The sequence below is a fragment of the Mercenaria mercenaria genome, chromosome 18 (genome assembly GCF_021730395.1).
Source record: "Mercenaria mercenaria strain notata chromosome 18, MADL_Memer_1, whole genome shotgun sequence".
NCBI classification, from domain to species: domain Eukaryota; kingdom Metazoa; phylum Mollusca; class Bivalvia; order Venerida; family Veneridae; genus Mercenaria; species Mercenaria mercenaria.
Window position 1 is genome coordinate 41662232 of NC_069378.1, and position 26250 is coordinate 41688481.

General features: G+C 34.8%; 2 protein-coding genes across 2 annotated transcripts; both read right to left on the reverse strand.

Moving 5' to 3' along the window:
* Positions 1-3893: 3893 nt before the first annotated feature.
* Positions 3894-4802, reverse strand: LOC123538617 (microfibril-associated glycoprotein 4-like). Its single transcript, XM_053529796.1, has one exon. It carries the CDS (start codon positions 4800-4802, stop codon positions 3894-3896), a length of 909 nt encoding a protein of 302 aa, XP_053385771.1.
* A 3727-nt stretch (positions 4803-8529) lies between these two features.
* LOC123539281 (perlucin-like protein) lies at positions 8530-17019 on the reverse strand. Its single transcript, XM_053530408.1, has 5 exons — positions 16924-17019; positions 16229-16319; positions 10209-10295; positions 9311-9440; positions 8530-8660 (listed from the first exon to the last, which is right to left on the reverse strand). The coding sequence occupies exons 1-5, from the start codon at positions 16987-16989 to the stop codon at positions 8633-8635; spliced, it is 402 nt and encodes a 133-aa protein (XP_053386383.1). The 5' UTR covers positions 16990-17019; the 3' UTR covers positions 8530-8632.
* Between the last annotated feature and the right edge of the window lie 9231 nt (positions 17020-26250).

A 26250-nucleotide genomic window follows, 5' to 3' on the forward strand; every position in this document is an offset into this window, starting at 1 on the left:
AGATTTACCCATTTCAGCTTTTGTCGACATCTTTTTTTACTTCTAGAATGTTAATGTTACTATCTGAAAAAACATCCATAGAAGTGTTTACATAACCATCTTCTTAGTTTTCAATGCCAACTACCATTCAAATCGTTGTGTCAGTGTTTGAAAAAAAACAGGAAGGAAATAAAACTTACAAAAATGTTTGATTGCTCTTTTTCTTTTTTTTTTTTTTTCTTTTTTTTTCTTTTTTTTTTTTTTTTTTTTTTTTTTTGAGAGGCCATATTGAACAATTCAAACAAACTGATCAAAGTGAACTTATTCTACACTGAATTATCAAACCTTTGAAAAACCTATGCATCAGTTGTCCATTTTTATTAACATAATAATATTTTTATCAAAGGACAAAGAAAAACAGTTTGTGTTAGTTGATGAATTAAACTATCCTTGCCAAACGAATAATAAAATCTATATGAAAATCTTTCGGAAGTAAAGAATGCAACCAAGCAAAATAATAGCAGACTCGATTTTGTTGAGTCTGTTCATGAGAACTTGAAGCAAGCTGATTAAGAGAATATTATAATTTGTAGGCCTGATAATTTAGTGAACGTTTATTGTAATGAACAGTGATATATTCTAATAGAATCTTTTAGTACCCTCGGATATTTTGTCAATATATTCTAATATATGACGTTAATAAATCAAAAATTAATACAAGTTTAGAAACAAACTTTATTAGTAGAAAACCAAAATTTCCACAACATTGTTTGGAACAAAGACACCATAACATTTATTTTACAACCTCTACACTACTTTAGTAACTCACGGTACACATAAAAGTAGAATTTAAATGAAACGATCAAATAGCGTTTATAAGAATATAGAGTACTCGAATATCAAACCAAATTTAAATGTCTTTCAAATATAAGACAGGATAAGGGATTTATTTTGTTTCTGATATTATTTTCCAGTTTTTTAACTAAATTTGTTCGTTTCTTAATTCTAGAAATTAATGTTTACTTTTGTTGCTCTTTAGAATTGATTTCAAGTAGTGAAATAAATCAAATGAAGCCATAACATCAAGCATTAATATGATAGTTACAATTTATCTTTCTAAATGTATGGAAAGAAGTGTGTCATTAGTGATATCAAAGGTACTGATCAAGTATATTGACAGTGGACTTGAAAGCTAAAGGGACATTTCATAGTTGCGTGGATATTTCGTATTGAAAAAAAATAAGATACTATAAACTTGTCAAATTCTATACCATCTATAGCAGTTAAGTTAACAAATTCAGGGAAATTTGTCGATTACTTACAAAAATAGAAAGAAACTACTCTTGTATACGTCTAGTTCATATGCAAACTACAATGGGGAAGAAAATTAACATTACCTAAAGAAAATTGAACAGAGTTTTATCAATCTTATAAAAGATGTTGATAGTACCGGTATTGACACTGCTAATATACTTTCATGTAATGATATTTTGAATGTTACACTGAGCTAAATATAGCACAGTTTTTGGGCCGGCCATGTAATATTCTCAAAGGGAGGATGCTGGAATTGTTTCGAAAAAAAGTCCTGTCTTTTGTTTTGCTTGAAAAAAATATTACAACATATTAAAAAACTGATTTCTTAATCACTGAAACAGTTCTAGCTCCAAGTCAGAGTTTTTAAAGAGATATTCCCATTGCTCTGAAAGCCACATTCTTTGCTTTGAATCTCCATTTACATTTAGTATTTTAGAATCACATAATAAGGTAAGTATATATATGTTTAGATATACATATATATTGGGTCCTTTGAAGACCCAATAAACGGCTGGTAACAAAAGAAAGAAGACACAAGAAATAGGCAGAGATCTGACAGGTACGGAATGAATCTTATTGTAGACCTAACAAGTTATACAAAAGTTGCCGGGTCTCTACTACTATATATGTTTTGAATAGAACAAAAAAAGACCCATAATAGGTAAAGACCCAGTTTTTACGACATGAATTTAGACTCAGAAACACACCAAAGGTCACCATTTCATACCTATATTTCAAAATTATTAATTATCATGAGGGGAGTAACACTCCCTTGCCTCAAAATTTAGACCTAAAATGTATCAGAGGCCACTTTTTTTCCATTCCTGTATAATTTCAAAAATTTCCAGTGAGGAGAATCCCCTGCCGGCATGAGCATGACTCATGCACGTGCTTTTACCTCCAACAAACGCGTGCTATTTTTATGTCTATTTCATTTTCGTAATATTTTTTCTCCAGCGTGTACGAAATCGTTTTAACAAACCATGTACGCATGATATAAGCACACAATGAAATAAGGCTGTTCGTCCTTTTCCTTACACCAGAAATTTATACTTTTGACACCGTTATCGAATTTTCTATTTCAATGGATCAGTTAGAGAATTATGACGTAAGGGAAAAGCGACTAACACCATCTTAAAACGGTCAGTGACAAAAGTTTAAACCGGTTAATCGTGCACAAAACCTGTGTCTTAATCTCAGTCATATTCCGAACTTTACAGTGTCGGTCATTTCATTTTGATACTTTTGGGTTGCAATTTTACTATTTGTTAATTATTTGTGATTACTCAAATTCGTTTTACTCTATCATTAAATATTTTTCATTTTTATACCATTAAATGCATTTGGTAATATCTTAGAACATAGTGTATTTAAGGATATCCCTAATTTTATTTTAAGATATCATTAAATAAATGTTCTGATATTATGAAATGATGTAAAGGTATTATATGATGAATTACAAAATAGAATATTGGATATCTCTAACTATGATTCATTTAACGTATCCTAATACTCTAAATTCATTTTTATATCTCAAAAATATTTTGCCATCAAATCATATAAAAATAATAACGAAATAGTATAAATGATCATTAGTAATCAAGGATAACTCAAACTGTGTTTGATTTCATGATAAACTGAAATCGATTGACGGATATCAATAATTGATACACAATAGTATTATTTTACGATTTTTACTTATTGAAAGTCATCACATCATAAGTTTTAAGATATCCAAATTATTCTTTATTTTTAAATACCAATGTTTCATTAAATGTTAATCTTTCAATGGAGTTTTGTTATCACAGAATTGTTTTATTTTGTGATATTTTCAATGTTATGTAATGACATCTTAAATCAATTTTGTGATATCAAAAATGTTTTAACAATATCATAAAATAGAATTAAAGATATCATTTAATTGAATTTCATAAAATAATATCAAATAATCAAATTAAAAATATCTATAGATTATTTTGTGATAATTTTAAATGCATTTGGTGATATCCAAATATAACCAGTGATATCATAAAATGAATTAGCGATATCCATATGATATATCAAAAAATACTGCATCAATAGTAAAACGGCGCCCCATAGATACTTGATATCGTTTAAACGACTACGCAAATGAAAGTCCCTGACATATATTCACATATTTAGTGAGATGTTGTAAATATCGGAAATAACAACAATTATTTAAATAAATAATGTATTAAAAAGTTATTAAGCTGCATTAAAGGATATCAAATGGTTTGACATTACGTAAAAGCTCTTTGTAAAACAATATAAACGCTGAAATTTGGGTATATTGCAGATTAACTCATTTAGTAGATCTAGTTATGAGTTTAAAGAACGCTAACGTTCTTGATAAAATTAAGGGTATAAAGTTTGAAATAATAATATGATGCTTTTATTTTCTACAGATGTTTCCTAGCAGTACATGTACTAATAAATAAGCAATGAAGAATGTATCTATGTTAAATGTAAATATGAAATGCATTTCAAACCAAATAATGTTCCGTGTCTCCAGGCATAATTTCCAACAGGTTAGTCTTTTAAATATAAATACTACTTTATTGTAAACGCGAACATAGTTCTTATGGGTCTACAGAAACTAGTGTTTCGCTTTGTTGCCAGCGACGAATCTTCATTTCTGTTGTCTTCAAAGGCGAATAAAGTCCTTTCCATGTGTGCCATACCGGGCCTTTTGCGTAGGCTTTGTTGCCATAGTCACCATTCAAATTTGAAGCATGACAATCTGCATACCACCAGGCCCCAGAATACATCCGAGCGCAATTACCACTAGAGGTATCATAATCTCGATCTTTTGTAGAAAATTTTCTGTTATTGTGTACAGTAAGGCTGTCCCCGGCAGTACCACTATAGCCTGCTACAGTAAGTTTATATAATGAATCAACATCTCCGACAGAGAAAAGCTTATACTCTGCATATGCTGTTTCATTGTCCATGCTTGTCATATCAACTCGCAGTTCATACCAGCCCTGTGTAGAAATTAAATGAATCTGTTGATTACCAATCCAAAAATTTTCACTCAGATTGCCGAATCCAAACTGATAGTCGTCCCAGGTCTTATAAAAGTCGCTGTTCAATATTCTTCGCTGAATAAGAGTCCATCCACCGTTTGCTGTGTCCATGTCGCACCTAACGGAAAATCCTCTCGTGTTTTTCGGGTAAATGTAATAAACTCCTGACCTTCGATGCCCCAACGCTTTAATATCCTGGCAATCGATCGGTCTTGAAGTTACGTCTAGTGTATTCAAGAAAGCAACAAATCTCAGTTCATACTCGTCCAGTAGTGTTCTAGATACATTAGTAAACATCTGCCATACTTGCTCTGACTGAAATTCTGTAGAGACATGTACACTTTCGGAACCTCGATCATTTTCTCTCAGGATATTTATCACGGGATTACAATAGTGCTGCAAATCCTCGCCGGATATAACACCTGTCCAGAAAACAGTCACAGCTAGTATTTTCAGATACATTGTTCTTTAATATAGCAGGAAATATCGAATGTGAAAATGATCTTATCAAGCAGCTCATTATATAGGACTTACAATGAGTGGAAGTGTGCCAGCAAAATCGGGACTATAAAGTTAAACAAGTCATAAAATGATCATTAAAGATAATCTACATACACTGTACATACTTCCTCTTTTAGCACAAATGATTTTGACTGGCAAACTAAGTAGCCAATCAGGTGGACAGTGATCAAATAAAAATCATCCTTTATTTAAAAAAGCTTATTCACCACAGTAAAGAGGGTTCAAAGGAAGTCATGGACGGTAATATTTTTATAACACCAAGATTTACAATTCAAACGTTTTCACCCTGTGAAGTAAGAAATATTACGAACCGATTTGCTTGTTTCATGTGAGGTTTTTAAGTATGTTAAAAATGTGTGAGCGACACGAACCTATTGATCTGTACTTGATTGAGTACAAAATATTAGTCAAACAAATACAGATACGTATGTTGACGAGAGAGGAGACTGGGTTACTATTAACTTACAGTAATATTTACTTCTTTTTCCGTGATATAAGATGATTTAATGTAGGACAGTGAAGTGTCCTGTAGTGTGTGGGTACCAGAGATTGGTCTCAGCAGAAATTGTCACTTTACCAATTCACCAACCTGACAGTAACAGTAGTTATTGTCACTTTACAAACCTGACAATAATAGTAGTCATTGTCACTCTACCAATTCATCAACCTGACAGTAATAGTAGTCATTGTCACTTTACAAACCTGACAATAATAGGAGTCATTGTCACTGTACCAATTTACCAACCTAACAGTAATAGTACTCATTGTAACTCTACCAATTCACCAACCTGACAGTAATAGTAGTTATTGTCACTTTACACACCTGACAATAATAGTAGTCATTGTCACTCTACCAATTCATCAACCTGACAGTAATAGTAGTCATTGTCACTTTACAAACCTGACAATAATAGTAGTCATTGTCACTCTACCAGTTTACCAACCTGACAGTAATAGTACTCATTGTAACTCTACCAATTCACCAACCTGACAGTAATAGTAGTTATTGTCACTTTACAAACCTGACAATAACAGTAGTCATTGTCACTCTACCAATTCATCAACCTGACAGTAATAGTAGTCATTGTCACTCTACCAATTCATCAACCTGACAGTAATAGTAGTCATTGTCACTTTACAAACCTGACAATAATAGTAGTCATTGTCACTCTACCAATTTACCAACCTGACAGTGATAGTAGTTATTGACACTTTACAAACCTGACAGTAATAGTAGTAATTGCCACTTTACAAACCTGACAGAGATAGAAGATATTGTGTCTTTACCAGCCTGACATCAGAAGTAGTCAACCTGAAAGTCATTGTCACTCTAGCAACCTGACCTTAAAAATAGTTGTTGCCTTTCTACCAACCTGACTGTAACAGTAGTCATTGTCAATGTACTGACCAGACAGAAACAATAGCTATTTTCACTCTTCCAAGCAGACAGGAAAAGTAGTCATTGCTACTCTAACAACAAGACAGTTATAGTAGCCAGTGTCATTCTATAAACCTGGCAGTAATAGAAGTAATTGTCACTTTACCAACCTCACAGTGACAGTTTGCATTGTCACTCCACTAACTTGACAGTTAAGTAATCATTGTCACTCTATCAATCTGACAGTAAAATTTGTCATTGTCAGTCTACCATCCTCACAGTAATAGCAGCCATTGTCACTCTACCAACTCAACAGTCATTATGACTCTACCAACCCGACAGTCATTGTAACTTTACCAACCTGACAGTAAAATGTTTTCTTGTCACTCTTATATGTGTCAGTAACAGTATTCATTGTCACTCTATCAAACTGACTGTAACAGTAGTCATTGTCACCCTACAAACCTGACAGTAATAGAAATCATTGTCACTCTACAAACCTTACAATAATAGTAGTCGTTTTCATACTAGTAACGAAATGATACTTTTATAATTTTAGAACTGATACTTTACACATAATATAAAGGTATATTTAATAAAATATAAAACGCAAAATAACAGCAGACCCAGATTGACTGAGTCTGTGAACTATTGCATGTTACTTCTCCCATACCTCCTACCACAGGGTTAGGTGGGCTAGATTTAGCACAAAGCACTTAAAATATGATGATAATATTAAATTAATAATGATATTGATAATAACTCAATTTAAAGAGGATATCATATCTGGCTCTTGTTCAATGCAATTCCTTTTCATCATTGTAAACAATTCTGTACAGTGCGATGACGAGGGACTACCGTTTTCTGTAGAATTTGATTAAAATTGAAGCATTTTGTACAAAACGAGCGTTATAATGATAATGCATGCATCATAAAATGAGCCGCGCCATAAGAAAACCAACATAGTGGTTTTGCGTACAGCATGGATCCAGACCAGCCTGCGCATCCGCGCAGTCTGGTCAGGATCCATGATGTTCGCTAACGGTTTCTCTAACTGAATTACGCTTTGAAAGCGTACAGCATGGATCCTGGCCAGGCTGGTCTTGATCCATGCTGGTCGCAAAGCCACTATGTTGGTTTTCTCATGGCGCGACTTAAATAAGTACGACACTATCAAGCAACAATCATTTCCTCATAATCGTTGAATTTGTCATCGCAGACATATGAAATAATAGAACAGAATTGGTTCCAACCTAGGGGAAGTGGATACAACTGCAACGCATTACGGGGTGTCCGATTTCGTTAATGACTGTTTTGGAACTTGTACTTCCCTAAACTGCATTTGTGTCGGGATTTCCAATAGAGTACGACCATTACATCACTCTGACACAAGTCGATGTTTAGTAATAATATTTCAATGATGTGTACTTCGGTTTTCTGACTGTTGAAAGTAACCTTAACTACAAAGCTTATCGTTCGTATCGTGCTGCCTTTTTATGACCTTGAGCTGTGACTTTAACCTTGACCGACATGGCTAACTCTTTAGTTCTGCACATTGTCATGATGTGTTTCATAAAAATTCTTCAATGGGTAAGAATGTTAAAGAACTCTTCCATGCGTTAATATAAACATAATTTTGCTTTCAAGTTCTGAAAAGAAATATTCTGACTATCATAGAAGGCAAAAAAATATTGGCTACAATTTAAATCCCAGCTCTTTCATATATAATTTAATTGTTCATGTGTTTATTGTGTATTTTTATCAGATATACATTTTATCTGAAAGTTTTAAATATTATATCACAGCTCTAATCAAAGTGCTTTAGCTGTTTATTGTTTATTTTTGTCAGATAGACATATTTTGCTAATGTATAAGACTTGTTATTGCTCCTCTTCCTTTTGTCCTGAATTCAGTCGAATCTCGTATGACAGAGTACCATTTACGAGTATACCTATGCCAAAGGCGTGAGGATTGTTGCTATTTTCATAACTTTTTACGGACAGGTTCAGACAAATCGAAATTGCTATTTATTTTGCTTGATTTAGTTTTATACTTCCAAGAGAGTTTTTTACCTACATATTATAAAATTGATAAAATTCTACTTAACCTAACTTGGCGTGTCCTCGGGAAGGCTTTGAAATGATAGTTATATCATATAGGTTTGATTTGGTTTGTTTCTAAGAGGTGACAAGCATATCGAATTGACATACGAAAATACTGTCTGTCTTTCTGTTTGTAATACATTTTATATATTTGATTTTGATGTTTCGTTATTTTCAGTATGTTTGGATTTTATTCCCTTAAGACGGAATGTTTAACAACAAATGCTAAACAGAAAAATGTATTCAGTGTTTCCTACATAACATCCAACGTTTAAGCCGTTTAATTAAATTCATCCAACAACATCCACTTCGTCAGATCTGAAAAAAAAAAGTAAGAAAGAGTTCGAATTGTTCTAATTGCAAGCGTAGTCCTCTTTCTGTACTTTTATAAATTCTAATAGATATCTTATGTTATGAGGATAAAGACTCTTTAACACTGTATAAAGAATTTCAAAATTTCCTTTATTTAGCCTGTTGTAGTTCTGCCAAGAAATATTCTTGACCGCATGGTGCGGTTGGCAGTTTAATGCATGTTTATATCTGCTTCATGAAAGGTAGTAATTTAACAAACTAATGTCTTAGTGGCGGCAAAGTGATAGCACATATTTCTTTGATTTATGAAAATCAAACATACAGTGAAATTTAGGTAATTATTAAATAAATGCGTCTGTTCAGTATTTTACATGTTTGAAGATAAGATAATCGAAATAAATGTCGTAAATTGAATGTAATGTGTTTTGCATTTAACTGTCTTAATCCTGCCTATAAACTTCATGGTACATGTATAAGTATCACACGTTTCAAATTGTAGCAATGCACTCAACAATGTTATCTTCACTGTGTGTCACATTATACTGAATTAGTGTTTCTGTATATTGCAAATTTTATTTTGGGGAAGAAAGGTGTCATTTACTTCAGTTCATAATGATTTTAAAATGATATCGAGACAGAGTAAGAAAAACATTTACACAATCTCGCATATCGGTTCATACGAACGGGTACATGGTACATCAAGCCATCTGTAGTCCTCAGTGTACGAGAAGACAACACAGTCTTCTTCAGTTCCCCTGTGTGAGTTTGGTTCACCAGGATACCAATCTAAAATCGAACGTTGACAATAATAGAAAATACAATCAAAATTAATTTATATCTGCATATATTCATAATGACCAAACCAATACATAACACTATATTTCAATTTTGAGAAAATCATAATACAGGCTAATTCATGTTCATGTTCAGTACCAGCATAAGTCATTTTGAAAAGATTTAAGTGCCTTAATAAAACTGATTTAAAAGGGAATACTCGTCCAAAATGGAAGACTTTCTATCGTTACCCAAATTATGTTAAAAATCTAGTTCTTTTTGTCAATCTGAGGGTCTATGACAACAGACCAGAGTATCTGCAGTGATCAAATTTTGTTATGGCTTCAGTAGAGATTTTCCTCAACATTTAATAACGTTTCTTGCCGAGTTAATCTTGATCAACGAAAGTGAGGGCACATATGTTATACTGAATTTGAAAAAGAAATAAATGCCCCAATTTAGAATGCCATGATAAAACAAGCATTAATTTGTACCATGTACAATATGTACAATGAATATGTCTTGTTATACCCTAAGATATGATTTTACCATTTTCTTGTATTTCGAATAAAACAATGTTTTAAGAGGTAGACAAATACTTTTGCATGGTTGTGCATATACAATATTTTATTTTGATTGTTTGTGTTTTCTCATTGATTGTACATTGTCTTATTACCACTTTTTTGGCGTTGTCAGTCATGTTATTTATGGTATAAGAAACGTTAACATTTCGTTTTAACGAATCATACACGAGTGATTAGAAGATCAAATATACGTAACCTGTGTATGTTACATCTCTATTTGATGTATACCATTTCCAAACTCCCTCTACCATCTCGTCAGTTAGGCCTAACCAATGATATTCGCCTAGAAAAAAATAATTTGCTTAATCGTAGAATTTACTTGCATTTGTTACATTATATACTTTATATTTCATAATTTGGTTACCGTTTCGTAATATCTGAAGCCTGAATAATAAAATTCAACTTCAAAGCATATATTAGTTAAAATGCTGTCTGCAAACAAAATCATAGGCTTCTACAGTTTTAAATGGTTTCTATTGAAATTATCTATTTCACATCATTTATTAATTTTATGAACTCATTATGGACATACACTCAATTCAATTTTTAAAAGATGGTCAAAGAATTGATTCTAATGTTTTCTGATCAATAACTGGAGAACAAAATTGACCTATGGTAGTTAAATGTCAAATATGAAGATACTTGCTTGTTTTCTTCTATTAAGTAAGTCAAACACCAAGGTCATAAGGGCTAGAGACTCTAATGAGGTTTAATATCATTTACATTTAAGCATATAACTTTCGAATTTCAGAAAACTGCAAGAGGTTTCTACACTATGCTTTGTAATGTAGCAAGATGCATTGTAATTCTCATAAGCTAGAATAAATTTTGTTGTTATGTTATTGTTGTTGTCATTATGCTGTTGCTGTTTTTGTTGTTGTTGTTGTGGTTGTAAACATGACTTCTTTTACTTTCGTTTTATGAATAATCAGTTTATTAGAAATAAGGTCGAATACCCAAGAAAGAAAGCCACATGTCAAAACATAGCCTTCTCGAACCACAATTCACCAAGGCCGTCGCGGACAGTCGGACGACCTTTTTGGCCGAGCATAATATCTGTAATAGGACGTACCAGTCTTTTGCATTAAATTTAATCTTTTGCTTTGATTAAGAAAGCCGAAACATTGCCTTGTTAGTGTAATTACGGAGTGGTATCTGTCGTGTGAAAATAACTTCGGCACACTTTGTCAAACTTTTCGACCCTGCTTGATTGGATTAAACATAATTAAACGATTATCTCATAGATCTTTAATGAGGTCAGTTAAAAATTAAATAATTATGATAAAAGGGTTCGTGAGGACCTAGAATACAATGTTTACAATTGCATAATTATATAATGTTGTTTGTTCGGAAGTTTTAAGGAGTGGCTACGACCTCGGGCAAAAGTAATGCTGAATTCAGCAGTTTTGAGCTACGTTACTATATATCACATACTCACAACTAGTTATGATGATGTCAGGTTTATGTATGTATTGAATACTATGTCTATAATTGTAGATTTTATATAATAAAAAACAAAGAAAGAAGAGAAGAAAAATAAAAGAAAGACACAAAAAAATACGAAAAAAAAACCTATAGCGGGGATACGTTTGATGCCACCGCCTGATGAGACACCCAGTGGGGTCGAAATAATTGTTTTTTATGTCTTGGCCGACACTCAGAAACTGAAATACATCAACATTTATAGCAATCTTCTAGAATTGGGCAAATGTTGGAGAGTTATCCTTAAAAATAGGCCTAATGTGAAACTGACTGAAAATCTTAACCGTAAATGCTTTTAAGATGCAAGAAAAACGCATTTAAAGACCCCCAAACATATGGAACAGAATTAGGGCAAAAACTGCATTGTGCTGTCGTACACCCAATCTTGCGATTTACATGTATGCATTTGTGATTTTCATGTCCACATGTTTCCTTCTGACATTCCATTTTGCTTTGTTACATGACCATTTGTGCATCCTATGCTTGTCTGTTTCTTTCTGATATTCATACATGCTTAATTCTGAGAAATGATCTGTGCTTGCTTCATTTTTCTAAGATATTCGTGCTGCTTTCGGACATGCTATAATCTGACAAACTACATTCATTATTCATCTTATTTACTAGTGGTTACTTGCGTTATGTCTTCTTTGGAGCGTCAGTGGTGTATGCTAATTGATGAGAAGATCATACTAGGTGGTTCCTTAAATGTTTAAATGCAAGGAGTTTTGATGCTTACATATAAATTTAGCTGTGGGTTATGTTGCGTTGTGACAACATACATTTTTACATTCTCAAATTCTTGTTCAAGTGGAGATTACCCCCTCGCACTAAAATACGGAAACACACAAACTGTACCGAGAGTGTTAAGACTACACGTCCGGTAACCGGACAAACAACAAAGTTATATTCTTATCTGAATCCAAGTGTAACAAGCATTGTTTTCGAAACACTACCCTTACTATTGTGTAGTTAGCAGATATTTATAGCGCGCTTTAAATAGCCTACACAACACAATTATGTCAACTGAATGAATTGTCTCCCTGCAGTCGAGCGTGTATTTGATAGCCTTAAATTGAGATGTAATGCAGCGCTTTATCTTTATCAGTAAAATAACTTACGACTTAAATTTTACTCGGCCAACGCGGTATCACCCGCAGCACCGAACTTCTTTAAGTTCAAGACTCATATATTAAATAATTAACAATTAAAATGGAGATTTTCAATGGATAGTAAACCTAGCTGTCTGACAAAAAATGTTTCTTTTCAATGGCGCTTTTAACAAGAGCCGTCCGTAAAATAGCCAATGCTCGACTATTCACATTCTTGTCCCAAAAGCTGGAATATTACCCTAAATGTTAAAATATCTATAGAGTTTCAGTATCTGCATTTAAGGTTTGGAGGTAGCATAACTTGTAAGCAAATCTTTAACCAGGATTTTCTAAATCTAAAAAGGAGCATAATTTGGCTAAAATACACGTCAGAGTTACAGAACTTGATGCTATCACCTAGTTTTATAACACAGAAGACACATGTGAAGTTACAATTCAATATCTACATTAATTTTAGAGACAGTAACTTGCATGCAAAACTTTAACCAGGATTTTCTAAGTCTAAAAGGGGGCATGATTTAGCCAAAATACATGTGTCAGAGTTATGGGACTTGACCTAGTGAGGTTGGTTATTGACCTACAAAAAGACGAAAATAAGTTTCGAAGCTATATAAAATAATATCTATATGTACTTGCAAGCAAAACTTTAACCAGAACTTTCTAAATCTAAAAAGGGGAATAATTTGGCCAAAATACATGTCAGAGTTTTGGGACTTGATGATATTACATAGTTTTATAACCCCAAGGACACGTGTGAAGTTTCAGTTAAATATCTGCATAAGTTTTGGAGATAGTAACTTGCACGCAAAACTTCAACCAGAAATTCCTAACTCCAAAAAGGGGCATAATTTGGCCAAAATACATGTCAGAGTTATGCAGCTTGATGCTATCACCTAATTTTATAACCCCGAAGACACATGTGAAGTTTCAGTTAAATATCTGCATTAGTTTAGGAGATAGTAACTTGCCAGCCAGACTTTAACCAGGATTTTCTAAGTCCAAAAGGGGGCAATATTTGGCAAAGATGCATGTCAGAGTTATGGGACTTGATGCAGTCACCTAGTTTTATAACACAGAAGACACATGCGAAGTTTCAATTCAATATCTGCATTAGTTTAAGAGATATTTACTTGCATGTAAGACTTAAACCACGATTTTCTAAGTCCAAAAGGGGGCTTAATTTGACCAATATTCAGAGTTATAGGACTTGACCTAGTGAGGTTGGTAATTCACCTAGAAAAGGAAAAATAAGTTTCAAAGATATATGCCTTTAAATGATAGCCTTATGTACTTGCATGCAAAATTTTAGTTAATGTATAACGCCGACGCCGACGCTAGGGTGAGTAGAATAGCTAGACTATTCTTTGAATAGTCGAGCTAAAAACGAATTATTTCGCAATTGACTTAATGCAATAAATAAGATGCATACATTCTAATGATACACAGGCCTTTTCGAACTTGATTACCGGACGCCTGGAAAAATCAAACAGGTTAGGTCCGGTCACCGGCCACATAGTCAAAATGTGCAGTGTTCTACTTTTTCCGTGACTTAGCGGAAGCTTCCGAGCACGAATCTGGTATCATAATGAGAAATATACATTATGGCAACCTCATTATGCTTAGTGCTATGTTGCATTGTGACAAGTAAGATTGTGTTTGTTTAAAACTTTGTTAGCTATTAATACGTACGAGTAAGCACATTCAGCCTGTCCAGGAGCCACTTCTGTCCATATCATCAGTATATAGACAACATAAATACATGGGGAAGGTGTGTCTAGGTTAACCACAAGCTAATACAGTATGTATGACTGAAAGCAAGATAATATCATAGACTGATGAAGAAGTAACCATGATATTAAAATGAAACACGTAAACATAGGATGTACAAATGGTCACGTAACAATGCAAAATTGGATGTCAGAAGGAAGCATTTGAACATGAGAATAACGAATGCATATATGTAAATCGCAAGATTTGATATACGAAAGCACAATGCAGATTTTGCCCTAATTCTTTTCCATAGGATAAACCCCCCTCTCCTGCCCTCCCTCATTCCCCCGCCCCTCCTGCCTTCAGCACTCGTTCCAAGGCCGGACAACGACAGCCCTGCTCACAGCAAGTAGACGTACATGCGATCAGCAAATATACAGATATCACTAAGAACCACTAAGGACAGCTTAGTTCCACTAAGGACCACTAATGGGAGTACAAAAAAACTACTAAGGAGGCAATAAAGACTACTTAGGAGGTATAAGGACCACTAAAGAGGCACTTGGACCACTAATGGAGTAAAAAGGACCACTAAGAAGACAATAAAGACTACTAATGGGTTGAAAGGACCACTAAAGAAGCACTAAGGACCACTTAACTACAAGGGTCACTTAGAGAAAATAAAGGACCACAAAAGAGACATTAAGGACTCTTAATGAGTACTAAGTGGTAGTAGATTATATCATTTATTGTTTATTGACAAACATTTATTTCTGTAAGAATATTTCGAAACTTGAGCATAATCTGACTGATAATCTATAAATAAATATTATTTATCATATATAACAATATTCTATAATTCAAAGGATGTCCCACTTGATAAGTTAGCTGATGTGTCATAATCAAGATGATTAATAGTATTTTGCTTCTTGGTTACGTAAGGGCTTATAATCTGACAGGTAAGGTTTAAAAAATCAAAGAGACGATCAAAAACAGTTTTAGCAGAAAGAGTTATCTGTCCTTTAAAACGTCATTTCCCCCAAATGTCATTTTAAAGGGCAGAAAGTTCTTTTTCAATACCTGTGACATACTTCGGGGTTTTTTTTTCGATGATTGTCCTTCAAGATCAAAAGTTTGAAGAAATTCTGTTTTGGGGAGAAATTTCGCTCATTTTAAGTACAGGCAATTCTAGCGTATGCCTTTGATATAGGGATCAAGAGATTAAAATAGATTTATCACTATTTTATGATTAAAATATACCTATCAAACACAATCCTTCTTGAATCAAAGTAATTTTCTTTTATACTTAAAAGTGAATAATACACGATAAAATGCTTTGAATTGGCCTTAAATCCACAAGATCACCATACTCGTAATGCTATACAGTTTTAGGTTAAAACCCTGAAAAGATTCATGAATAACAAGGATGAACTCTATTGATAAAAGCACTAATAAACTGTAATTGTGCAGAATTTATCAAACCATTAGCAACACAATTGATCACGTTCATGTGTTAAAAATGTCTCATAAAATGTGTATAAACACCGCCAAATATTGATACTTTATAAACTGATTCTAATATATTTTTCTCTGTTAAAACACTCTTACGCTACAATGCCGTCACGTTGACGTGCGGTGACGTCACTGATTTTGTAGCGACCAAGACAAAAGCGCTACTGTATTTTATCTACTGTTTTAGATTAAGGGCGTATTAGAATCGAAATACTCTATAGCAAAAGGGTGTATACACTCGGGTGGTCGTACAAATTATTACGCCCGACGTATAACCGCCCATCGTGCATAGATAGTCTTATAGTCTTAAAACACTCTTTTGCTATAAATAATTTCTTAATTAATATGTTGTTTGTTCAGCTTATATAATTCTGAAAACAATCCAAACCTACAAATCAGTTACCTTTCAGGCCGCGTAAAAAGTCTTTGATGAACAGGTTTTCATTTTTCGTCTCTATGGTAATAAGATGACCTCCGTGTTGCTGACAGTAATGCTTGAAATAAACATGTAAACGAATGTTACGTCAAATATCAAGCCGATATCAAACCAGAATCCTTTATCGATCAGATATATTAAGCTGTATAGTATCATAATGTTTGTTATGATACCACCACTATAACATTTCATTTTGAAACTTATCGGCAGCTATTCTAGCCGAATGAAGAACAAAATATTTTTTAAGTAATACACAAAGTAAATAGTATGTTCGTCTTTCTTTTTCTTGATACATCTTTATTCTCTCTAGTGCAACAGAAAAACATCGTTTGACAACTGTGCTGATAGCAGAGTTAAGAAACATCTAGCCATCTATCCTCGTCTTCATTTGTATAATGTGTAATTAAAACGAAAAGATCATTTGGAAGAATAGAACGTAACTAAACTAAGAAATAACAGAATCGGTATATGATAGAGTAGATCCGTAAATTATCAATGACCAGAGAAAGGCATCATTACAGGAAATCTGAGTTTAGTTTTTATAAATGTTTCATAGATTATTTAAGAATCTATTAATCCTTAAGCTATTAATCTTTTGACTTTAATGATACAAAAATTGTTGAAACAGAAAAAAATTATCGACAACGTGTTGTTTTTTTTACCTCGGCCTCAGTGAAGGACGACGCGTGGTTTCGTGCAAACAAGTAACATGAATTGTGATATGCCATCCAGCCGTCTTTGCAATCTGTTCCTATGACCACTCCTGCGGACGACAAAATAAAAGATAAGGATGCATTAACAACAAAAATCCAAAATACTAAATTTGTTAGTGGAAATATTACAGAATACCGTTCACATGCTCTCTTAAATGTTGTATGTCTTCAAGATATTTTAAGCACTTGTAATTATACCAAATATTGAGTTCTTATATATGTTACATGGATCATTTCTATTATTCCTTCCAATTTCCTAAAATACGATAAACCTTTTGACCGTAATCAATACAAACATGTTGAGATTAAAATTAATAAGAAAATAATCGACATAGTGTTTTTAATCTATTTTAACCTCGGCCTAAGTGAAGGACGACGCGTGGCTTCTTGCAAACAAGTAACATTTATTGTGATATGCCATCCAGCCATCTTTGCAATCTGTTCCTATGACCACTCCCAAAGACGACACAATTAATGGTAAGGATGTATTAACAAAGTTTTTATGACGTTTTCTTTGACGTTGTGACGGCAAGCACAATCGGAAGATGCGTCCTTGCATGTGTACTAAGCGCAAACGTCTTACATGCCCAAGGTTCGATTCCGGAATCATGAGAAAAACATTTGACAATCTATAGCTTTATATTTTCGATTATAACCATATCTGCATAATGAAAACAAAGAAAGATAATTGTTTTCTTACTTAGGCTTCAGAAATATATAAAATTTTGAATAATGAACATAATAAAGCTTTCCCGTAATATATGAATGAAATAACAATTTGTAGCACAGTCCTTGTTTTAGTGTTGACCATTTTTGCGCTTGTATATTAATATATCGAAGTCCCTGGCATATCTGTGGTCTCTTATCTTTTCACTTAGTGCATTTGACCTTATCTGTGATAATTCGCTCGTACTGTGGTCCACTATTAAACTTTAAGACACAATCAGAGGAATAGGGACAGTCAAATTCATGTCAAGTGGTTTAGCTCGATTAAGATTTTAAATCTCTCTTGAGTTGTCTTTCCTTATAAAACTCTGTCCCGTAGCTATCTTATATATACGCGTTCTAAATAATGATGTTAAAGCATATTTGGAAGAATTAAATGCTTAATATCATTTGAAATTTTCAATTCTAATATGCTTGTCTCCGATAAAACACGCTTACGCTAGAATGACGTCACGTTAAAGAGCGGTGACGTCAAAGTTTTTGTTGCGGCAAGAGAAAAAGCGCTTCTATGTTATATTTTCTGTTTTAGATGAAGGGCATATTAGAATTGAAATAATTTATAGCAAAACCGTGTTTTAACACTACTTATACACTCGGGCGGTTATACGTCGTGACATTATTACGCCCGACGTATAACGGTCCATCGTGCATAGATAGTGATAAAGCACTCTTTTGCTATAAATTATTTTTTAAATCACGAATTAAGAACCCAAAACCTGTAAACTGAAAATAGTAGACTATTCTGATGTTATGATTTTGTTCTATTATAATTTAAGTGCAGAAAAATATAACAAACTCGTCGTTTTCAGGCAACAAATGCTTCATTTCTCTTCAACTCAAAGTTTGTACTGAATATAGGTGTATTAGTATCTGTAAAAGTTAGATAGAGTATTGCTGCGGGCGAAGTCTTCAGCATATACCGAGGACATATGCAGCCGTTGATACAAATATAATAATATAAAATAAAATATCACACAGAGATTGAATGTTTCCTTTTTAAAGATGACGATTTTATGAATTACAATAGCATGACTTGCCCAAAAGAACATTTACTTTCCCAATGAGTTATATATAAATATATCAATGCAAGGCTTTGACACAATGTTCTGGAGATAAAAGCAAATACTTTCTCTTTAGAAATCGATCTGATCCCTTTTATGAGACCTGTTACCCTGCTTCTTTTCTACTTAAATCTGTCAGAATGAACAGTGTATTTCATTTTTTCTAGAGAAGCAGTCAAACCTACTTTCTGTACAAACCCATGCACAGACTGTAATTAGCATAAGAAATTATGATTTTCAAGCAGACTTTTACACTTCCTCTTCATTCACATCAGTTTCTATAGAATTTGGTTACTTGCAGAAGCTCAGGCTATCTATTTTCAATCAGATCTTTAATGAAATGAGCGAGTGTTTTTCCTTTAGATGGAAAACGAGAGGCTGACAACTGTACCTTATTACCAACCATTTAACACTCCGTTGACCAATAGCTGATGATGGTGTTCGGAAGGGAAGTAAGCCAATGAAAAGTAAGCACATTAACATCCTGTGCAGTGGTTTACCCTCACCATCACAAACAGTTTCATCAAGATTTTGATAAAACGATTATTTCATCATTTGATATTACTTTTTTAATCATTGAAATTGTTTTGAGTATATTTTAAAGATTTAAGGCTAATGTGGATATTAAATGAAAAGAATAAAACTGAAATTAATATTTCATTTTCTTTCAACGGCCATGAGATTTTAGTGGGCACATGGTATTTGTGGCGGCAGCGATTAATGGAGATCACTGCTGGGAGTTTATTAGCACATAGGTAAGACGGCCACTAGAAGTTAATATAGAGGTACAAAGTGTAGATATACATTATTTGACAACGTCAAGGCTGCATTGTACCGTGAACATTTCTCAGTGAGCAGTACTGACAGTACCGCGGACACTTCTCAAAGAACAGTTCTCAAAGAACCGTGAATACTGAGCAAAACTCACAGTGTCATGAACACTACTACAAGAGTGATACTCAAGGTGCCGTGAACACTAATCAGGGAGTAACACTCAAAATACTGTGAACACTACTAAGTGAGTAATACTCACGATGTCGTGCACACTACCTGGTGTGCAGGACCCACGGTGCCGTGAACACTACACAGTGAGCAGTATTCACGGTGCCGTGAACATTATTCAGTGAGTAATACTCATTGTATCGTGAACACTATTCGGTGAGCAATACTAGGGATCCGATTAACACTACTCAATGAACAGTACTCACGGTACCGTGAACACTTCGCAGTGAGCAATACTCACGGGACAGTAAACACTACTCAATGAGCTATATTCACGGTGCCGTGAACACTTCTCAGTGAGCAGTACTCATGGGACGGTGAACACTACTCAATGAGCAGTACTCATGGTACCGTGAACACTTCGCAGTGAGCAATACTCACGGAACGGTGAACACTTCTCAGTGAGCAGTACTCACGATGCTGTGAACACTTCTCAGTGAGCAGTACTCACGGGACGTTGAACACTACTCAATGAGCAGTACTCACGGTACCTTGAACAATTCGCAGTGAACAATACACACGGGACGGTGAACACTTCTCAGTGAGCAGTCCTCACGGTACCGTGAACATTATTCAGTGAGTAATACTAGGGATCCGATTAACACTACTCAATGAGCAGTACTCACGGTACCGTGAACACTTCGCAGTGAGCAATACTAACGGGACGGTGAACACTACTCAATGAGTTGTACTCACGGTGCCGTGAACACTTCTCAATGGGCAGTACTCACGGTGCCGTGAACACTTCTCAATGAGCAGTAATCGCGTTGCCGTGAATACTACTCAGTGAGCTGTACTCACGGTGCCGTAAACACTTCTAAGTGAGCAGTACTCACGGGACGGTGAACACTACTCAGTGAGCAGTACTCACGGTGCCGTGAACACTTCGCAGTGAGCAGTACTCACGGGACGCTGAACACTACTCAATGAGCTGTACTCACGGTGCCGTGAACACTTCTCAATGAGCAGTACTCACGGGACGGTGAACACTTCTCAATGAGCAGTACTAACGGTGCCGTGAACACTTCATAGTGAGCAATACTCACGGGACGGTGAACACTACTCAATGAGCTGTACTCACGGTGCCGTGAACACTTCTCAATGAGAAGTACTCATGGGACGGTGAACACTTCTCAGTGAGCAGTACTAACGGTGCCGTGAACACTTCTCAATAAGCAATACTCATGGTGCCGTGAACACTTCTCAGTGAGCAGTACTCGCGTTGCCGTGAACGCTTCTCAGCGAGCAGTACTCACGGTGCCGTGAACACTACTCATTGAGTACTTCTCAGTAGACGGTGAATACTACTTAATGATCAATGTTCTATGAGAAGTACTCAGAGCTGTTATCACTCCACAGTGACCTTTATAAATGATTACTGAGAAATTGTAATCCTAGTACACTTCGAGTTCTTCACCAATGAACATTTCAAAAAGTGTTTGAAAAACATGTCCATGAGACCACCACGTATCACATGGGTGCCCCGTTAAATGGTGCGGCAGTTTTGTCAACTTTTCTGCTTTTCATAAATGTTTATTGATAGTGTAAAGCACTGGGGAAACGACCATTGAAAAGTTATAATGTAATTTAATAACAGAAATTATAAGAAAAAATCGCTATTTTAAATATATTCACAGTTCAAAGTTCACAGTTAATATTTCACATGTCACTGGATGCTACTTAAAGGTTTATATGCACAGTCTAAAATTATGTCACTGGTGATGTTGTAATTAAATTAAACAATATTAAATTTTGGTCGTGTTTAACAATATTTTGATAATGTTAGTATCACAGAATAAGCACATGATAAAAGAGAAAAGCACCCCCGTGACACGGTCCAACCATACAGCTCGCGACGAATCATCCCGGCCAAGTGCTGCCGCATACAAAGGCGTATGAACTCTTTAACTCATTAAATTGTTCGAATTTGTCATCTCTAAATGTATTTTGAAACTATGTTATGGTGAAAAAAAAAATAACTCCAATGACACAGTTCTACCAGACTGCAACGAAAGCTATCAAGCAATCGCCACAACCTGGTGCGTCCATATATGACAGCATATGACTTTTGAAAAATATAACATATTACTTACAAGAGGGACATGATGACTCTGGATCACTCGCCTGGGTAATATGAGCTACATGTTTCAAATGGCAAACTGATGATAAATATTAAAAGGTAGGTTAGTAGGTCACATTCATGGTAACTGAAAGTCAGTTTTAAGATCGGTGTCCAAAACCGTACATGTCATCCAAATTACAAGGCCGTGTCTTAAAAAAAGTAGGTCAGTAGGTCAAGGTCATAGTCAAGTGATCCCTAATCGCTTGGGATCATATGGTAATTATAATTAAACTGTATTTTCCTATATAACTCATAATTACAACAAGTAACCACCAGGACGGGGCCTCTTTTCCCCCCAGGGGCATAATTTGAACAAACTAGTTATAGATCCACCAGGCAATGCTACATACCAAATATCAAAGGCCTTTAACATTTTTTTTCCTATATAAGTCTATGTTAAACTTGGTACCCCCAGGGCAGGGTCTCTTTTCACCCCAGGGACATTATTAGAGATCCACCAGGCAATGCTACATAACAAATATCAAAGGCCTTAAACTTTCAGACAAGAAGTTCTTTTTTTTCCTATATAACTCTATGTTAAACTTGGTACCCCTAGGACAGGGCCTCTTTTCATTCAAGGGACATTATTTGAACAATCTTGGTAGAGAAACACTAGGACAGGCAACATAGTTTACTAAATATCAAAAGCCTAGGTCTTGCAGTTTCAGGCAAGAAGATTTTTAAAGTTCTTTTCTTCTGTAAGTCTATGTAAAACTCGAGACCCCAGGGACAGGTCCCCAGGGGCATAATTTTAACAATTTTGGTAGAGGACCACAAGGCAAAGCTACATACAAAATAGCAAAGGCCTAGGTCTTGTGGTTTAAGACAAGAATTTTCTTAAAGTTTTTTACTATATAAGTCTATGTAAAACTTGGGGCCCCCGGGGCGGGGCCTCTTTTCACCCCAGGGGCACAATTGGAACAATCTTGATAGAGGATCATAAGGTTCTGTCACGTGTCAAATATCAAAGCTCTACGCTTTGCGGTTTTGGACAAGACGATTTTTTAAGTTTTTCCTTTTGGTTGCCTTGGCAACCAGAGTTCTGCATGGAATTAATTTCTTTTAACAATTTTAAAAAGGGAAAACCCAATGATCATTTCTGTGAAGTTTGGTGTAATTCTGCCCAGTGGTTTTCAAAAAGACGATTTTTAGAAAATGTTGACGGACGCATGACACACGACTCACGACACACGAAGGACGGTCATAAAAGCTCACCACAAGCCTTTGGCTCAGGTGAACTGATAAGTTGAACAAGATGTCGTAATAATATCAGTACAAGTAGTCATAAAATTCTGTTTCATCACATAAATCTGAAAAGAAAAAAAAGAGATAAAATCATGCTTAAACATTATACTTTTTTTTCCAAACGGGTCGTAGCCGGTAGTGCTCAGATAACCGCCGATAGCATCCCGTCATAGCCCGGCTGTGATCCGGTGACACACCGGCGCATACCGGTGCTTTCTCGGTAGCATATAAAACAGGACGCACGTCGAGGCAAACACAGAGACCAACGGACGAAGACTCTGCTGAATGGAAGGCAAATTCCTCCCTCCTCAAACTAGGATATTCACAGTGTTTTTATGTACTATATCATCATGCTACCTCATGTCACCGCAACTTCACCGTCTGTTACTGTCGTAGATCCGTGACCGCACCTTCTGTCACCGTCGAGTGGCAGGAATTAGCCGGCACACACCTGGTTAAACCCGGACAGTCCGTTGTGAAACGAGGTTCTACTGGACTAAACCGGTGGTTTGCCGGCATTTTCCGGCTATAACCGGAAGTTAATCGGCGTATAAACCTGGGCTTACCGTAACTTTCCCTACCCCCACCGGTACAAAACGGAGCCATATCATGCTTTTCCTGCGCCATGCCGTCCCAGGGTCGGAGTTCGCCGCAACTCTACCGTGAATAAAGTGATTGCCGGTGACCCCGGATTACTACAGAATATCATGGTAGACACACGGTGGATATCATGTGTTACTCCGGAAATTACCGGTATTGCACGGAATATGCCGGTTTTGGCCATCGTTTCCGGTGATTCCCGGTTGTATCAAACATTTTTAAAACAACCGGGGCCGTTTACCCGTTCGACAAGGTGTATCAAGGATCTTCCCGGACTTTCACGGGATCGTCAAGGTTATACGCCGGTTCAACAAGGTTGAACAAGGTTTATCCCGGATCACTGAACCGAGATCAATCGGGAGACCAAACCGTGACAGTTGAATCGCGGCTTTTACATCTGTAAATTCTTACTTTGAAGCTCTTCCAAGTGAGAAGAAAATTTAGAACGTTTTTAATTACCTGAATACTATCATATCTTTTATTTTCCTGTTCACTAAATTGAGTATTGCCATATAGGGTTCCAGATTATGAAAGGAAATTTGTAAACTTTACACTTTTATATATTTATTTAGTTTTAGGCTTCTTCAGAAAATTTAACTTTATTTTCACTGACGATATCTAGAAGAAATATGACTTTCAACGGATTTTGTAAATGTGTTTTTAATGATACGGAATATCTTCTCCATGTATAAAAAATACCCTTAGAGAAGTTGAAGCATGAAACAAACTGACTGTTTTAACAAGCAACTGTTAGGGCCTACTGCATGACATTTAATTATGAATGTAGTTCTATTTATGTAAACTTTATCTAAATATTTAGTGAAGTTAAATACGTTTAACGAGGATTTCATACATTTGAATTAGATACCTAAAAATAAACTAGTTTAGTAAAAATGGTCGTTCGATATCCATAAATAATTCAAAACATGGAATGAAAAAAAAATGTTCTTTCGTTTTATTTGTAATATCAAACATATTTCACTCGTGAACAACTGATCTATATATTTCAAATTAGACAAAAGTTCAGCATTTTCCGTAACAGGGATTTCGTTGATTGCAAGAGCACAGAGAATGGCCACACCAAAAATAAAACACGTAGATTTTCTGGCAAACTTTAGCAAGTGCGTGGTGATAAGGGCGTTGACTGTCCATATATATGTTATTCCTAAAATGATGTGACATTTCTAATATTATACACACACTTTCTTTCAAGAAAAGTACATTTACATGACTGAGTAATGAATAATAAAATGCCATTTGCCATTGTTAGTGCATGTGTAATGTTGCCTGAAGTTATTGATGTGCACACTTTTCACGTGGTCATCAAGAAAAATAAGTGTACATGAACTACATATATATAATGTATGCGAATCGAGGATATGGAAGGGGCATATAAGGAAAAATGCAGGTTGAAGTCTTCAACGTGTTAAGAGTTCTAAATTATGTTTAAAAAATTTGAAAAGTCTCGTTTAATCTTTCAAATAGTAAACATGCGAGAGGTTCCGGCGTAAAAATTCGAGAGGTTCAGGTGTCTTATATAGTCATTTTAAAGCTTTTAATCGGCAGTTCGTTCTCCACTGGAAGTCCCTCATACATGTACTAAATACAAACAACGGTTTAAGGTACTTCCACACATCTAAAGACATGCGATTGATAAAAAAAAAAATATGCAAAACCGCTGGAAAATGACTGTCGATTGCCTCCATTTTGATATTTGTATCGTACCGATACACATGTTTCTATAGTACAAGCTTAAACCACATTTCCAAAAGCCTCAGCCGTTTTTGAATTATGGTTATACGTCGGGGTCCGTTTTCATCAATTACAGTTAAAGTCTAGGATAGTAAATATTCAAGTTGTAATAATTATGCAATATTTTGTAGAGTTGTCCGTAAATTAAGAATGGCAAAGAAAAACGAAAATTATACATTTTAAAGTCTATGATTCAGACTTTAAGCGTTGTTGAATATAAGTTCAAAATTCATCACTACGGTGTCTTATTCCGTCTTTTCTTTTTTATTTAATATCATGAAAATTTTATATAAAAACTAACTGATTTTGAAACAGTCTTGATACCAGTCTCAGAAAGTATCATTGTCATTGGCTAATTCTTTAAAACTTGGCTCGGAAACAACATGTAAGATTTTTCGCTCAAAGATAAGACTTGCAAAGAAGTTTTATAACGTACAATAGATTTTTTTTCTTTTGAAGAAACAAAATAGTAAAAAAAATCTTAATATTTCTTTAAAGTATCGGTAATGAATATCTAGAAAATGCAGACATTATACTATAATGCGGGCGCTGTGATGTACCGTCTGAACGTTTTCTATTTCAATGACGATTTTGTCATTTCGAAAATCTGCAATTTGTAACCTGTGCCACATTCAGTCAAATAAAAATGTTAACGACAAGAGCTGTCACTATTAGTAACGAATACCCCCGAAGCGTGATCAAGAATGCTACAGTAACTTGTCTGCGCAAAATATGCTAGAATAACTTAGGTATGAATCATTTTGTGAC